A 15,505-nucleotide genomic window follows, 5' to 3' on the forward strand; every position below is an offset into this window, starting at 1 on the left:
ATCTAGGCTACAAGTGAAATAAACTAAAGTCCAGGTCTGTTGGGAACATTTTGAAAAATCATGATCTCTGTGAAAAAAAGTTTTTGCCTGGATTAATGTCAAATTATTTAGTGAAAAATGGTCTATTTCCTGGGGGAGGAAAACAGCTACTGCATCAGTTGTTCCTTGTGTGCATCTGGAAGACAAATAAACCCACCCAACGGGAATCAGGCACCGTGTGATCGGATCTGTGACTTCCAGGCTTGTGAGAAGGGGTAGTATTATTAAACACATGGAGAGAAGGCTCAATGTGTAATTATCTGTAATTATCACATGAAGGGAAAGAAAGAGAGAAGGTATTCATTTTATGCATGTATACACCTCTGAGTCCGACATCCTTCACCAAGCTGGATTCTCGCTACCGTTATAGGATCTAAATGACAAGATGTATCATTTCCTGTGGCTTGTAAACCCTTCATTTCATTGTACAGACCTCACGGTTTAACGGGGTAAACATCTTCATGACTTCAAGAGCCTGAGTTATGCAATTGTTGCAACCATTTAAATATTCATGTCCGAGATATTGGGTAAAACACTGTAGGACTTATAATGAGATATAGTAGGGGACTGGGGATCCAGTATGACACTTGTTTTGTGTTAAGTGCACCATGACGTGGGTTATTTGGACTGAACCTCTTGCCATACCCATGATTCCAGATATTAGCAGGTGCCAGTCAATTCATTTGTCCAATTTAATTTGTGTTCTGAGATCACAGAAGTTGACACAGGTCTAGTCCAATAACAACTGTGTATTTGTACAGTGACTCATTCAGTTTGCTTATATTTGACGCACAGTCTGTTCCTGAGTCCTGGTACTGGGTGGAGTACCAGTGTCCGTCAGTTGTCCTTGCTGTCTCCATAATCATTGCTCAACACTATGAGTATCTGCTCCTCACAGTTCTTCCGCAGGTCTCTATTCAGCTCAGTCCAGTTCATTGCGTGGGGTTTGGGTTCGCTGTATCGACAGGCCAGGTAGCGCAGAGAAGTGCGGCGGAGGCTGATTCTTGGTTCTCCCAGGAGATAGGTGCACCGTGGACTCAAGGCATCCAGCTGAGACAATACTAAGCCAGCTTTCCTGAAAAACAAAGACCAAGTATGACAAACATTTCCTTATTGTTACATTTTATTTAAAAATAGTATTTTAGCATTTTATAACTATTTAGTATATACCTCAGATAACCATAATTTTGGTGTATAAGTCAATAACATCTTGGGCCTGGTTCATTAAGTATCTTAACTTAAGATACTTCTTATTTCAGTATCCTGGACAAAACCATGTTACAATACAAGGGGTGCAAATTAGCATTCTGTTTTGTACATAAGTTAAATACTGACTGTTTTTTTTCATGTAGCACACAAATATCAACCTTAATTTTCAGTGTACAAATAAGCTATCAAGTATTTGAGGGCTACATGAAAAAGCAGTAATTAACTTATGTGCAAAACAGAATACTAATTTGCACCCCTTGCATTGAAACATGGTTTTGTCCAGGAGACTGAAATAAGAAGTTTCTTAAGTTAAGATCCTTAATGAATCAGGCTCCATGACTTTACATTTTAATTCAAGTCAAGGTACAAGAACAAGACTTTATCTACTTTCCATAAACTATATTCTGCACAATAAATATCAGGCTTGGAATCTTTATTATAGGGATTATTCTAATTAAAAAGGAAGCAAATAATAATTGTGGGCCTCAATACTTTAGGTATTGAAGTTTTTTCATTCCTGTAGATATAAATTTGAAAGCATTTTATATTTTACTATACTGTATATTGATTGCTATGTTTTATAGGTCAGGAAGCAAGCGCATCTAACTAGTTGTTCTTAAAACCCAAGTTGATCACTGAGATAAAATCTACATCAACACCTGTTCCCGTATAGGAAATGCAGAGGGCAAGGAAAGTCTGAAAATAACCAAATAACCAGGATTTCTGTGTATCACAAAAGATACTACACTAATATTAAATCCATCAAATCAATAAAAGACTTGGACTTTCTATTATGTGCCAAGTGGGCATTTGCCCCCCTTTAACTATGTAAGTCATCTATTGTTCTTCATACACATAATGGGCCTAATTCATTGAGGAACGTAAGTGCCAATACCTGTCCTATTTTGCGTAAAATCATTCTGTGCAAGCCCAGAAAGGTACCATATGTAAGTGAACACAAGAACATCCAATTCATCTTCGAGCACAAAGCAAACTTACGGCATCTTACGGTTTCAGGAACGAAACAGGGAGGGGAATGGGCGTATTCATGTAGTCAATGTACGGTAAGGGCTTTCCAAGTTCGAATGCACACGGCAGCATCCGATTCAAGCTTTGGACATCTCTCAGGTATTTTTCTGTTGTATCAGCTACAAGTCGGATGCAGGTGCTGAGTGATAGTGATGACGGCTATGTATGCATGCTACAACATGTGTTTGCAATCAGAAGCAACTGTAAAAATGCATTTAATGTACAGTAGACATTAATAACATCATTATAAATGTATTTCATGGGGGGGGGATGTTGTTTTTAGAATGGTTTTTTTTCATCAATGACTATATTGTTATCAGGTGACTAAAATGTAATTATTTACAATAATAATACTTTCTTTTCTGTTCATTCTGAGCTTTTATATTCCACACATGTATTTTAGACATCCTGCAGTGTGTAGTGTCTATCACTGCAGAGTACACCTAGACCCATGTTCAACAACAGACACTTCATCAGATCTAGTTGAATACGGACGTGTCTTTGTCCAATTTAGGTGCATTTTAAAAAAAAATGCAATTTACATTTGTTTTGCGCGTCTACAGACCTACTGTAGTTTATTTAATTTTATCATTGTTAAACCATCTCAGGATGAAGATAACAGAAGGAGATCAATGAAACGTTATTTATTCTTGGAATAAAACATTTTTGAATGGATAAAATATTTTAAATATTTTTATATTTTTTCATATTTTTATATATTTCCACTGCACATACGTGAACCGATCCCCTGAGACTGACTCAGAAAAGGAGTAGTTCAGCCTCCAGCGCTCCGGGTCAGCCTGGCGATATTTGATACATAAATTGCGTCAATATTTTTATTGCAACCATAAGTGGTTATTGACATTTGTTAGAAAATAGGCCCCTAAGTGATACAATAGAGATACACCACGCTAATCGCTGTCAAACAATTGCTTATTTTCTTACGCCTCTTCACTTTCATTCGCTAGTAGCCGCTCAGTAACAGCAGTGACATTTTAAAGGACGACTAAATCCCAAAATTGAAATTCTCAGATATGAGCCATGAAGGTAAAATACATTGTTCACTGTTAACCTGATGTGTCAGTCACTGTCTGCTTGTTTAGCTAGAGACGCAGCTTCCACCTCACAGGGCAATCTGCTAGAGTAGTGAAAGAGAGCCTAATGGACATATTTGCATCAGTATAAACACTGCAGCTATTTCATGTATTTTATTCATCTAAGTTATTTATACACAATCTTTCATAGAATGTCAAATAATGATTTTTCTTGCTTTTTTTCGTTCTTCTGGTTGCAACTATTTTATGGGCGTAAGAAAGCCGCCAATCAGTGCAGCCAATCACCTGACAACGCAGGAGTCTCGTCACTGGTTCCTTGTCAATTGATAGGCTGCATCCTGATCAATGTTGCCTCACTGTGTATAGTGGACAAGTTAGATACAGTGCCATTCGAATGGATTACCCCCTGCTCTGCTAAAATGCTAGTAACTTTAGAAGCAGTATGGTGGCTTAGTGGTTAGCACTTCTGCCTCACAGCACTGGGGTCATGAGTTCAATTCCTGACCATAGCTTTATCTGTGTGTAGTTTGTATGTTCTCCCCCGTGTTTGCGTGGGTTTCCTCCGGGTGCTCTGGTTTCCTCCCACACTCCAAAAGCATACTAGTAGGTTAATTGGCTGCTATCAAAATTGACCCTAGTCTCTCTCTCTGTCTGTCTGTCTATGTTAGATAATTTAGACTGTAAGCTCCAATGGGACAGGGACTGATGTGAGTGAGTTCTCTGTACAGCGCTGCAGAATCAGTGGCGCTATATAAATAAATGGTGATGATGATGAAAGAAATATATGCTTTGAGTGTTTAAAGGTCAAAGACAAGCCACTGCACTTTGTCTTCTCTATATTTAACCCACATTGATCATGACCAATCCTAATGGCATTTTCTAAGACCAATGGGTGGCTACAATTGACAACAATCTAGTAAGTTTGGTGAAATGGTCATGTACCACACAATGAGAAATTGACTGAAATAACCAAGATACATGTGAAAGCCGCACTTTAATGAAAGGAAGAAGCAAGTCTTTTAGGTAACCGTGAGAAAATAACGTCAGCATCACTTTCTCTTAGAAGCCCCATATTTTCTTGCTGTGTCTGAATAGGCAGCTTGGCATAGAGATTAATGGTTCTCTGTGCCAAGCTCTTATCTTGGTGCATTTCTGGACTGGTGTACTGTTTGAAAGGCAGCTCCAGACAAAGCTCACGTGGAGGAGATATGTCAAAATCAGTTTGGGATGGAATATCATAAGTAGAGTCCAATCCCAAAAGAGTACATACCAGGGGGTAAATGTATCAAGATGTGAGTTTTCCAGTGGGTTTGAAAAGTGGAGATGTTGCCTATAGCAACCAATCAGATTCTTGCTGTCATTTTGTAGAATGTACTTAATAAATGATAGCTAGAATCTGATTGGTTTTTCAAACCCGCAGGAAAACTCTCAGCTTGATACATTTACCCCCAGGTGTTTAGCATTTCTGCAATCTGGCAGCTCCCCCATTGTTTTGCACACTACCACTGCTGCTCAACTAATGATGGTAGAGTGTTTTGGGCGGTCAAACAAGTGGTAAAATATAGGGATGAGCGCGCTCGGATTTCTGAAATCCGAGCCCACCCGAACGTTGCGGATCCGAGTCGGATCCGAGACAGATCCGGGTATTGGCGCCAAATTCAAAAGTGAAACTGAGGCTCTGACTCATAATCCCGTTGTCGGATCTCGCGATACTCGGATCCTATAAATTCCCCGCTAGTCGCCGCCATCTTCACTCGGGCATTGATCAGGGTAGAGGGAGGGTGTGTTAGGTGGTCCTCTGTGCTGTTTAGTTCTGTGCTGTTTAGTTCTGTGCTGTTTAGTTCTGTGCTGTTTAGTTCTGTGCTGTTTAGTGCTGTGCTGTGCTGTGCTGTTTAGTGCTGTGCTGTGCTGTGCTGTGCTGTGTTCTGCAGTATCAGTCCAGTGGTGCTGTGTGCTGTGCTCTGTCCTTCTGAGGTCAGTGGTGCTGCTGGGTCCTGTGCTGTGTCCTGTTCAGTCCAGTGGTGCTGTGTCCTGTGCTCTGTGCTTCTAAGGGCATAGTTATTTCCCCAATATTCCCCTGTGTTTAAAAAAATAAAAAAAAGTTTTTTTAAAAAATACCAAAAACTACTTTAATATTTTTTAATTACCACAAAATTTTCACAACCAATCCTGCAGTATAAGCCCATTGGTACTGCAATATTACCAAGTTCACACATTCAGCAGTAAAAGTCCAGTGGTACTGCAATATTACAAAGTTTACACATTCTGCAGTATCAGTCCAGTGGTGCTGTGTCCTGTGCTCTGTCCTGCTGAGTTCCGTAGTGCTGCTGGGTCCTGTGCCGTGTCCTGTTCAGTCCAGTGGTACTGTGTCCTGTGCTCTGTGCTTCTAAGGGCATAGTTATTTCCCCATTATTCCCAAGTTTTTAAAAAATAAAAAAAAAGTAAAAAATAATAAAAAATTAAAAAAAAAAAAAATATATAATAATAACCAAATTTGCAAAACCAATCCAGCATTATAAGTCCATTGGTACTGCAATATTACCAAGTTCACACATTCTGCAGTATCTTGTGCTACATATAATGGAGAGCAAAAATTTGGAGGATAAAGTAGGGAAAGATCAAGACCCACTTCCTCCTAATGCTGAAGCTGCTGCCACTAGTCATGACATAGACGATGAAATGCCATCAACGTCGTCTGGCAAGCACGATGCCCAATCTCCTAGTACAGGGCATGTAAAATCCAAAAAGCCCAAGTTCTCAAAAAACAGCAAAAAAAGAAACTTAAAATCATCTGAGGAGAAACGTAAAGTTGGCAATATGCCAATTACGACAAGTAGTGGCAAGGAACGGCTTAGGCCCTGTCCCGTGTTCATGACTAGTGGTCCAACTTCACCCAAGGATCAAAGCCCTCCTCCCCCCCCCTACAAAAAATTTAAGAGAGTTATGCTGTCAGCAACAACAACAAAACAGCAAAGAACTCTGCCTTCTAAACAGATGACATCACAAATCCCCAAGGCGAGTCCAAGGGTGTTGTTGGTTGTGAACCCTGACCTTCCCATCACTGTACGGGAAGAGGTGACTCCATCCAGCATTTGCAGCACGCCCTCTGCATATGCTGGAAGGATCACCCACAGTCCAGTTACAGATTTGGCTAATGAAGGTGTGAATGTTGTGCACTGGGAGGAGGATATTGATGTAGCTGGCGCTGAGGAGGATGTTGATGATTATGATGCAGACAGATACCAAATTGCATTTCTCAATTTCTATTTATATTCTAGATTATATAACGGCTGAAAAGTTTTCTGTTTTACTCCTAGTGGAGAGGGGATCTGATGCAGACAGATACCAAACTGCCTTTGTCCATTTCTTTGTATATTTGAATTGCTAGTTCTACAGTCTATGCAGGCTGCTTTATTTATATTCAACTACAAGTGTAGGGCGGGGGGGCATAGATAGCCACCAAAGTAACGTGGTCCATTTAATTTCACTTTCTAGCTCCACAGTCTGTGCAGCCTGCTTTTTTTTATCTTCAAAGTATTTATATTTACAAGCCTTGCAATCTAAATTAACTAGAGGTAGTGACGTGGTAGAACTCCAAAAGGCAGTTTGGAAGCCCCTGTACAAACTGGCTCTATTTTTTAACTGAGTTGTCCCCCCTCCAGTGTGTACTCGGAAAGAGTTTTTAGTGCAGCGGGGAACCTGGTCAGTGAGCGGCGAAGGAGGTTGCTTCCTCACAACGTTGAAAAAATGATGTTTATAAAAATGAATAATCAATTCCTCAATGAAGTACAGCACTGCCCTCCAGACAGTACAGAGGGACTGTGGTTGTGGAGTCCAGCGGGGACGAATTGATAATGTGTGAGGAGGAGGAAGTACACACTGTAGGGGGAGAGGAATCAGAGGTTGAGGATAAGGACGACATCTTTCCTCAGTAGAGCCTGTTTAGTTTGTACAGGGAGAGATGAATTGTTTTATTGGTGTGGGGGCCCAAACAAACCAATCATTTCAGCCACAGTTGTTTGGTAGCCCTGTCGCTGAAATGATTGGTTTGTTAAAGTGTGCATGTCCTATTTCAACAACATAAGGGTGGGTGGGAGGGCCCAAGGACAATTCCATCTTGCACCTTTTTTTTTGGCATTATGTGACCATTCAACAGTCGTTTGCCATGTTCAAAAAGTAAAAGAAAATGCCAACAAATTCAATAAATTAAATCAAAAGTTAAATGCCCTGTCATTATTTAAAACAAGAGGTTTTGACGTGCTAGAATTAGTGTAGTGTTAAGATGTTATAAACACTACACTTGGAAATTGGAGGAGGTAATGTGGCCCCGGTATCAAATTGGGTACCGGGGCCACCCCACTATGCAGTCCAGATACTTGTTTGGTGGAATTCCGACACGTGGAGGGTTTTTAAATTATATTGTGGCCTCGGTACCAAATTGTGTACCGGGGCCACCACACTACGCAGTCAAGATACTTGTTTGGTGGAATTCAGACCAGTTGAGGGTTTTATTATTATATTGTGTGGACCACTCTATCTATACCACACTACAACTCTATACCACTCTATTTCCTACTTTAATTCTATTTAATTCTATTTCCTACTTTAATTCTATTACTAATTAATTACCATAAAGAGGAACAAAAAAAACCAATTTTACCAAAAGTATAATATGACTTAGACTTACAAACACTACACTTGAAAGATCGTGCCTTTAAATGAAAAAGTAAGTCTTCATTGCACGACTATGTGCAACAGGGACAGTTTTTTTCTTTACAAAGTCAACTAATAACACTTGGACCCTGTCTGTCTTTAACATACTTAATGGGATCTCAATGACGAATTGTCTGTAGCATGTTTGGAGGAGGTATTGTGGCCCCGGTATCAAGTTGGGTACCGGGGCCACCCCACTACGCAGTCCAGATACTTGTTTGGTGGAATTCTGACACGTGGAGGGTGTATTTATTTTATTGTGGCCCCGGTATCAAGTTGGGTACCGGGGCCACCCCACTACGCAGTCCAGATACTTGTTTGGTGGAATTCTGACACGTGGAGGGTGTATTTATTTTATTGTGGCCCCGGTATCAAGTTGGGTACCGGGGCCACCCCACTACGCAGTCCAGATACTTGTTTGGTGGAATTCTGACACGTGGAGGGTTTTTTAATTATATTGTGGCCTCGGTACCAAATTGTGTACCGGGGCCACCACACTACGCAGTCAAGATAGATAGATGCGTATCATAGATAAAGTACATTCAGTGGTGTGGGGCAAATTGAAAAATATTCAAAATGCACTGACATTATCAAAAACAAGAGGTTGTCACACGCTAAAACTCCAACATGTATATGATGGAGAGGATGGAGGAGCAGCCGTATGTGTAGTGTAATGCAGACCTGTTGAAGGTTTTTTATATATTTTATTGTGGTGCCCAGTGCCCACTCCTCTACGCAGTCCAGGTACATTTATTGGTGCGAATCAAACAAGTTGATGGTTTTCTTATTATATATATTGTGGTGACCCACTCCTCTACGCAGTCCAGGTACATTTATTGGTGCGATTCATAAAAGTTCAGGGTTTTTAAGATATTGTGGTGACCCACTCCTCTACGCAGTCCAGGTACATTTATTGGTGCGATTCATAAAAGTTCAGGGTTTTTAATATATTGTGGTGACCCACTCCTCTACGCAGTCCAGGTACATTTATTGGTGCGAATCAAACAAGTTGATGGTTTTCTTATTATATATATTGTGGTGACCCACTCCTCTACGCAGTCCAGGTACATTTATTGGTGCGATTCATAAAAGTTCAGGGTTTTTAAGATATTGTGGTGACCCACTCCTCTACGCAGTCCAGGTACATTTATTGGTGCGATTCATAAAAGTTCAGGGTTTTTAAGATATTGTGGTGACCCACTCCTCTACGCAGTCCAGGTACATTTATTGGTGCGATTCATAAAAGTTCAGGGTTTTTAATATATTGTGGTGACCCACTCCTCTACGCAGTCCAGGTACATTTATTGGTGCGAATCAAACAAGTTGATGGTTTTCTTATTATATATATTGTGGTGACCCACTCCTCTACGCAGTCCAGGTACATTTATTGGTGCGATTCATAAAAGTTCAGGGTTTTTAAGATATTGTGGTGACCCACTCCTCTACGCAGTCCAGGTACATTTATTGGTGCGATTCATAAAAGTTCAGGGTTTTTAAGATATTGTGGTGACCCACTCCTCTACGCAGTCCAGGTACATTTATTGGTGCGATTCATAAAAGTTCAGGGTTTTTAATATATTGTGGTGACCCACTCCTCTACGCAGTCCAGGTACATTTATTGGTGCGAATCAAACAAGTTGATGGTTTTCTTATTATATATATTGTGGTGACCCACTCCTCTACGCAGTCCAGGTACATTTATTGGTGCGATTCATAAAAGTTCAGGGTTTTTAAGATATTGTGGTGACCCACTCCTCTACGCAGTCCAGGTACATTTATTGGTGCGATTCATAAAAGTTCAGGGTTTTTAAGATATTGTGGTGACCCACTCCTCTACGCAGTCCAGGTACATTTATTGGTGCGATTCATAAAAGTTCAGGGTTTTTAATATATTGTGGTGACCCACTCCTCTACGCAGTCCAGGTACATTTATTGGTGCGATTCATAAAAGTTCAGGGTTTTTAAGATATTGTGGTGACCCACTCCTCTACGCAGTCCAGGTACATTTATTGGTGCGATTCATAAAAGTTCAGGGTTTTTAAGATATTGTGGTGACCCACTCCTCTACGCAGTCCAGGTACATTTATTGGTGCGATTCATAAAAGTTCAGGGTTTTTAATATATTGTGGTGACCCACTCCTCTACGCAGTCCAGGTACAATTATTGGTGCGAATCATAAAAGTTCAGGGTTTTTAAGATATTGTGGTGACCCACTCCTCTACGCAGTCCAGAAAGATACCTTTTTGCAACGTTTTGGACTAATAACTATATTGTGAGGTGTTCAGAATACACTGTAAATTAGTGGAAATGCTTGTTATTGAATGTTATTGAGGTTAATAATAGCCTAGGAGTGAAAATAAGCCCAAAAACTTGCTTTTTAAACTTTTTATGTTTTTTTCAAAAAAAAACCGAATCCAATACCTTAAATCCGAACCGAGACCTTTCGTCAAGTGTTTTGCGAGACAAATCCGAACCTCAAAAATAACGAAAATCCGGATCCAAAACACAAAACACGAGACCTCAAAAGTCGCCGGTGCACATCCCTAGTAAAATACCATGTTGGCAAGAGCAAGAAGATCACGGGACCTACCCACTGCCAATGGGAGCAAACAAGCAGTACACGACAGTCACAAGATTTTTGGGGGACAAGAAAATAGAAATTGGACATTGGAATGAGAGAGTTTTAATTTTTATAAATTTTATTTATAAACCAAAACAGCTATCGCCATTAACAATCTCGCTGTGCCACCACATTCCAGTACACCCACATATACATGCCTGATGCAATGAATATTACCTGGGCCCCAGTTCATCCTCACAACGCCAGGTGAACTCCCCAAAACTCTGGAAGTGCTGGTTGTAGTGGAATCGTACCCGGTGTAGGCTGGGGGACCCCAGTTCCAGCAGAGTGTTGTATGCTGTCTGCTGTTCTTTACCACTGGTGTAGCCATTGAAAAGGTTGTAGATTTTATCAGCCACCTCTGGGAGAGAGTAAAATGATCAAATGTAGAAGGGTCGAGAAGTCAGGACAGTAAAATATACATCACTTACTTAATAGCGTATATCTTACAACTCATTGCCAACTTAATGGCCGCAATGTAGGCTACAGTGATTTGGATCAGCTCTTAATTCTCACAATTTTTCCTAAACTCATTAAGAAGAAATTAAAAGTACTACATGAAACATACAGGAGATGCATCAAGACAAAACAATAACCTATCTTAGATGTTCACTATCATCTTTAACAGTTTATTAACTTCATTCTTAATTATATTTAATTGGTTTGCCAAAGCAGCTAAACTGCATGAATCGCTGTAACATGTATCACTGAATATACAAAATATAGCAGTTAAGGTCATGTAACTGAAGGAAGAACATTCAGGCAATTTATAACATTTAATTAGTTAGAATTTCCAAGCAATTCGCTCGCTGTTGCAAGAATGTTTTTAGGCGTTTGGGGATTTCATGAGGCAGAACCATTTTTCGTCTAGGTAATCAAGCCTGTCTTTTCAAAGGCCTCTGTTATTATGAGCTACTAGGAATCAATCAATTATTCTGGGTGCACGTTAAATTTTGGGGGGCTGGAAGAAACAGACTTAACCAGGAGCTGGACTTTCCATTGTGTCTCCATATTCCATTAAGTCATATTCCAATGGAAATAGTTATAATCACAGACATGATGAAAAGAAGACACTCCCTCCAACAATGCCATCAAGAGAACAGCCATGTCCACTTCTAAATGACATAGAGATAAACAACAACTTAAAACACACATAATAATAATAATAATAATAAAAATAATAATAATAATAAACTACTCGGTAGAAATATTGATCTCATAGCAAAAGCCACACACACAAATATTAATGAGATATTACTTTCTATTAAATGAATTTTCAACTAGTTTATGTAATCCTGGAAAAATTTGCAGGGAATGAATGTGAGAGTGCACTGAAATCTGTCCAGGATGCCAGCTAGGCTGGGTACACCACAGGGTTTTCAGTCGATTATCGGACCAAAAACACGATAAATGACCGTTTGGCCCGATATCACATTAGTGTGTAGGCTCTTCCCGTGTTTGTGTGGGTTTCCTCTGGGTGCTCCAGTTTCCTCCCACACTCCAAAAACATACTGGTAGGTTAATTGGCTGCTAACAAATTGACCTTAGTTTGCATGTCTGTCTGTGTCTATATTAGGGAATTTAGACTGTAAGCCCCAATGGGGCAGGGACTGATGTGAGTGAGTTCTCTACAGCACTGCGGAATCAGTGGCGCTATATAAATAAATGGTGATGATGATGATGGAGTGTGCAGAGTCACCATCTTTTCAGCGTAAATCTTGTAAAACATGTATAGTGTGTACACATGAATCCCCATGCTGATTTGGACTTTCTTTGGTAAAACTGTTAAAGATGTCTCATCGGGAGGAATTGTCTGTAGTGTGTACCCAGCGTTACTCTTATTATAACATTTCAATAATCGTATTTTTTTTCTCACTTCTTCGACTTCTTCTTTTTTGGTGATGCATTTTAGATGTTTTTCTTTTAACATCGTCTACCTATTAATTTATTTACAATGCGGAGCACTTAGTTATGAAATATGCACAACATAGTGGGTGGCTCAGCGTCATCCTCAGTAAAGCATCTTAACTTATACTCAGTATGTTCTACTGTAAAACCTGGGAATACTCTGAGGACAAACATGGAATCATATGCAGGAGCACTGCGCTGACGTTAATGTAATCCAATGCATAAGTGTACAAGCAAACATTACAGTCATCCCCCTAGGTGCTGTGTTGACCTTGTATTGGAGAAAGCTTCAGACAAGTGTGTATAATGTATTTTCTTCTGCATACATAAAACATTTAACAATAACCAGAAATGCACAGCGAAGATAGAGGAATGCATTACAATCAGCCACAAATGTACCAGATTCCAGAGCTATTGAGAACTTCCCATGTAGATTCTTAGTAAAGTGGTTTCTGAAGCCCTAGATGTAGACAAAGCTCCAGTTAGAGTAGATGGAGCTGCTTACTTAGATGTAAAGCTTACCAATAAAATGGATGGAGGTTTACCCTGATGACTCATTTCCGAAAATGATTAGTCGAACCTCACTGTGGATTATATAAACATTTATTTTGAACGGCTGAGATATGTTGCCTTAAATACAAGCCAGGCCTGCCCTACAAGTGCAGGAACAGATAAGTTTATTCACAGCCAGCAGTGCTACAAAAACAGGGGAACAGGATGGTGAGAGTTCCCGTAAGAAATAAACAGAGTTCCTTTACAAGAACTACAAATGTTCAGGGAATTAGTAGTTTACTAGTGAAGGGGGGTTGGGTACGTTTATCCAATTGAGATTATTCTGACACCGACCAAAGCAACATAAATATGCCAAAGATTGTGAGCTCGACATTAAAAAAATATAGACTTACCATCAAACAGACACAGAACATTTCTGACACGGGTCCTATCAATTGCGACTCCACAAATTGCCGGCAGTTCAAAATTATGTCACATAAAATGGCGACACTAAGTTTATTAGTTTTAAAGCGGCAATGGTAGAACCTGGCGCCTTACCCTAATGTCAACGCTAACCCTAACCCTAATCCTAACGCTAACCCTAACACTAATGCTAACCCTAATCCTAATGCTAACCCTAACCCTAATCCAAACGCTAACCCTAACCCTAACGCTAACCCTAACACTAATGCTAACCCTAATCCTAATGCTAACCCTAACCCTAATCCTAACGCTAATCCTAATCCTAACTCTAACCCTAATCCAAGCTCTAACCCTAATCCTAACTCTAACCCTAATCCAAACTCTAACCATAATCCAAACTCTAACCATAATCCAAACTCTAACTCTAACCCTAATCCTAACTCTAATCCTAATCCTAACTCTAACCCTAATCCAAACTCTAACCCTAATCCAAACTCTAACCCTAATCCAAACTCTAACCATAATCCAAACTCTAACCCTCATCCTAACCCTAACTCTAACCCTAATCCAAACTCTAACCCTAATCCAAACTCTAACCCTAATCCAAACTCTAACCATAATCCAAACTCTAACCCTCATCCTAACCCTAACTCTAACCCTAATCCTAACTCTAACCCTAATCCAAACTCTAACCCTAATCCAAACTCTAACCCTAATCCTAACTCTAACCCTAATCCTAACTCTAACCCTAATCCTAACCTTTAGTTTGGATTATCCAGGCGCCAGGTCCTGGCATTGCCGCTTTGAAACCAGAAATCTCAGTGTCGCCATTGAATGTGACGTAAATTTCAACTGTCAGCATTTTATGTTGTCACAATGGATAGGACCCATGTCAGAAATGTTCTGTGTCGGTTTGATGGTAAGTCTATATTTTTTAATGTCTGCCTCACAGTCTTCGGAATATTTATGTTGCTATAGTCAGTGTGGGAATAATCTCACTCGGAATGGTGAGGACCACCGAGGGCATATCTACCAACATTTCCAATTGGAACATGATGTCACACTACACACATTTGAAGGGCATCCTCAGGCAGTAGGCCACTGCTGTTTAGGAAATGGAAAATGCGGACTCGTCATTGGCAGGTGCGGTGAAGGCCACATTGCTTAATGATGAGACGAGCCCCCATTCCAGAAGACAAAGATTACATTTCTTATAGTATTCACGATTACATTTTAACAATGGTTTTTTTCTGCTTTATGTGGTCTATAATACATCCGATTTGGTAAAGTCTATCACATCTATCTGTAAAGAGCTGGTTGGAACAATGATCTGCAGATCTCTGGAGAGGTAATTACAGAGCTCTGGAGACTGATAGTATAAAAAATAAATGTACAAGAAAAGATCTATGACACTCTGATCTGTGAAACTTTACACATAAATAAATTCAGCTCCTGTAAAAGTACCCACACAGGCTGCCTTTTGTTCTTCAGGTGCCACTGCTATTGATTTTTTTTTTATTATCCCTAAAATGAATAGATTTTATATACACATATATATTTTACTTTTAAAGATAAAACTAACCAATTTTTATTCTAAGATTACAGGGTAAATGTATCAAGCTGAGAGTTTTCAGGCGGGTTTGAAAAGTAGAGATGTTGCCTATAGCAACCAATCAGATTCTAGCTATCATTTTGTAGAATGCACTAAATTAATGATAGCTAGAATCTGATTGGCTTTTCAAACACGTCGGAAAACTCTCAGCTTGATACATTTACCCCTACAAGTTTTAAAGACCAATAGGCAGGCTCACTAAAGAAACTGCTTCAAATGATCATAAGAATGAAAAACACACAAATATTAAAGCATACCATTATATACAAATGAGCAAAATTCTCTAACAATACTGATTATCGATACGGACACAAAGCAATAATTAGGAATGTCAATGATCGAATCTGTAGAAAAAAAACTGTATGTAAGCACAAAGTATACAAAATTCCCTGCTTGTGTGACGTA

At 39.7% G+C, this 15,505-nt stretch overlaps 1 protein-coding gene across 3 annotated transcripts in view; it reads right to left on the reverse strand.

Annotated features, from left to right (window-relative positions):
* Positions 1-519: 519 nt before the first annotated feature.
* The window catches only part of ASTN1 (astrotactin 1), a 325,634-nt gene continuing 310,648 nt past the window's right edge, over positions 520-15,505 (reverse strand). For all 3 annotated transcript variants that reach the window (XM_075182193.1, XM_075182195.1, XM_075182194.1), the window contains 2 exons: positions 10,843-11,026; positions 520-1,114 (listed from right to left, as the gene is read on the reverse strand). In XM_075182193.1, the coding sequence (XP_075038294.1) occupies positions 877-1,114; positions 10,843-11,026 (422 nt within the window). In that variant the 3' untranslated portion in view covers positions 520-876. The remainder of the gene's footprint in view (positions 1,115-10,842; positions 11,027-15,505) is intronic.

Source organism: Mixophyes fleayi, chromosome 8 (assembly GCF_038048845.1).
Source record: "Mixophyes fleayi isolate aMixFle1 chromosome 8, aMixFle1.hap1, whole genome shotgun sequence".
NCBI lineage: Eukaryota > Metazoa > Chordata > Amphibia > Anura > Limnodynastidae > Mixophyes > Mixophyes fleayi.